Consider the following 2,491-nt stretch of genomic DNA (forward strand, 5'->3'; position numbering starts at 1 on the left):
ATGACTAGCGCAATAATTTAAAAGTGATATAATACTTTTAAAGCTAGTATAGGGTTTATAATTAAATAAATACAAATAGATTAACAGTTATTACAAAAATGATAAAAAACATTGAAATAGTATTTTTCAAAGCATTTTTTTTTTGTTAAGTTACATTTATCAAAGTTTTTTGTAAAATTGGTAAATTTATTTTCAATCTCCCTTCAAAAATTGATTTATTTTCATTGTGAAAAGTTGGCAGCACTGCTGTAATCGGTGACAATCATATCTATCAATCAATGAAAAAGTAGCAATGGCAATTCGTGATAAAAATATTAGGCTTACCAAATGGGATTGTGATTTTATAGTTTATTTCACCGATAGCCGGTGCCCACATTAGTTCTGTCATCTCTATTTTTATTATTGTGTCAATCTAGTGAAGATGCTTACTGCTAAGATTGGTAAAGTTGTTAAAATCCTAGTCTGTGGCATGAAGGGTGTAGGAAAGACTGCCCTCATTGAGCAGTTGGTGTACGGAAACATTAACGCCGAAACTGTAAGTTATTTAACTATTTAACTTAAAGTAACTTTAGAGTTTTCTTCTAGGAACTGCACGCCACAATTGAAGATATTTACTCAAGTAGTGTTGACACTGGCCGCGGAGGCTGCAGGGAAACGATCCGCATATATGACATTGCCGGGTTACAGGGTGAACAAGCTCTCCCTCGACATTATTTAAATTTTCCTGATGCATTTGTTATGGTTTACGATCCCATCGATCCTCGAAGCTTAGATATGTTAGCAGACATAAAAATGGACATTGACAAACACAAGGAAAAGAAGGAAGTACCTGTAATTGTACTCGCGAATGTCCACGCGCGTTGTAAATTTAATAGTAATACTCCTGGACTAAATCCTGTGGAAATAATATTAGATCGTGCTAATATATGGTGTCAACGGGAACGAATTAAACATTATACTGTAAATGCAATGGAGCGTCCTTCTTTATATGAACCGTTCCTTGTGTTGTGTGCGCGACTTCATCCGCCACAGACAAAGAGTACATTTCCTCAACTCCGAGTCATGCAAAGTCGGCAAAAAAGTGAAGCATAAGATTATAAGCACCTATGAGATATTAATGTTATTTTCTCTAAGTACTGGTTAAAAATGTAATTATTTTATTGTTCTGATTATATTGAACTATAACCTAATCAAAACATGTTTTCGCAAAAGGAAAGCGCGCAGTATGTATTAATGAAATACATACACTGCCGCTCCACTGAATATGTTCAACGATTCACAAAAGTTATGTCTTTTCAACCAAATCGTCGATTTTGATCAAATAAAATTTTGTAGAAAAAATAGTTTATTGTTAATAAAACAGCAAAGTTTGGGGCTTAAAGAAAATTGTTTTCCATTTTTTATATTATTATTATTTTTTTTAAAACATGCATTTTTTTTGGTTCAATTAAATAGGTTCAGTAACTTAAAAACTAAAAACAAGAAAGGAATGCTAAAGTCGAGCAGGCTTAACTCTTAAATACCCTGTACCACCCCAAAAAGATATTAAATTAATTAACTACATTAATTTAATTAATTAATTAAATTAAATATAAAATACTCCATACATGCATACATATGTACATTTACATCAGAATAGTGTCTATTCGTGTTGGTGTACTTGTATATATGTGTGTATGTATGTGTGCATTGGGCCTGGTTATATTGCTATAACTTTCTTTCCGATCAACCTATTATAATGAAACGGTATACGGATATATAATCACTAACTTAATGTGACTACCACTCTTCCGCAATTCGTGTTTTTTTATAGCTTCCGTAATTCTTGAAATTTTGGTAGTTACATCCAGTTAGTGCCAATGTGTCCGTGTGCCAAGTTTCATTTTGATGGTTTTGATTTCCCCCCACTTCCCCCCTATGGGGGTTTTCACAAAATTTTAGTCCAAGATGCCTTATGTGAATACGCAGAAAATGTGTATTTTGGAATTTCCCTCCCTGCCCCCTATCCACAGCAAATCGTAACTCCCGTAATTCTTGGAATTTGGGAAATAGCCAAGATTCACTATGATAGATTTAACAAGAAGTTATAGCCATAAATATATTTGCTGCTCAAGCGCTGCCCGCGGCTGTTGTTGCACACATGCTTACACAGACACGAATAGATGCGCATAGGCATACATACACTCACACAGACGCAATTGCTATGTACTTGTAAATGTGCAATTATACACCATTTACGTGAATTCGAATACCAAGAAAGGTAAAACCGATCAAAATTTTTATACCCTGTACCCGTAGGGTAAAAAGGGTATATTAGGTTTGTGCAAAGTATGTAACAGGCAGAAGGAAGTATCTCCGACCCCATAAAGTATATATATTCTGAATCAGCATGACGAGAGAAATTGATCTAGACATGTCCGTCCGTCCGTCCGTCTGTCCGTCTGGATGAACGCCTGGATTTCGGAAACGGCTGAGCGTACATAAACCAAAC

General features: G+C 34.8%; 1 protein-coding gene across 2 annotated transcripts; it reads left to right on the plus strand.

The window, feature by feature from the left end:
- The first annotated feature begins 231 nt into the window (after window positions 1-231).
- Window positions 232-1,190, plus strand: LOC115628181 (NF-kappa-B inhibitor-interacting Ras-like protein). Of its 2 annotated transcripts, none has more exons than XM_030524170.1 (2): window positions 232-535; window positions 608-742. In XM_030524170.1, exons 1-2 carry the CDS (start codon window positions 422-424, stop codon window positions 716-718), a joined length of 225 nt encoding a protein of 74 aa, XP_030380030.1. In that variant the 5' UTR covers window positions 232-421; the 3' UTR covers window positions 719-742. The 2 variants fall into 2 exon arrangements, with proteins under 2 accessions (XP_030380030.1, XP_030380028.1); XM_030524168.1 differs by having other exon boundaries at window positions 393-535; window positions 586-1,190.
- Window positions 1,191-2,491: the final 1,301 nt, after the last annotated feature.

Source organism: Scaptodrosophila lebanonensis, unplaced genomic scaffold, assembly GCF_003285725.1.
Source record: "Scaptodrosophila lebanonensis strain 11010-0011.00,11010-0021.00 unplaced genomic scaffold, SlebRS2 tig00000110-arrow-arrow-pilon, whole genome shotgun sequence".
Classification (NCBI taxonomy): Eukaryota; Metazoa; Arthropoda; class Insecta; order Diptera; family Drosophilidae; genus Scaptodrosophila; species Scaptodrosophila lebanonensis.

Excerpts from the sequence above, each read along its gene's own strand:
- LOC115628181 (XM_030524168.1), top strand. The coding sequence starts at position 422 with ATGCTTACTGCTAAGATTGGTAAAGTTGTTAAAATCCTAGTCTGTGGC. Across the intron at positions 536-585 it reads GAAACATTAACGCCGAAACT|GAACTGCACGCCACAATTGA; the intron begins GTAAGTTATTTA and ends GTTTTCTTCTAG.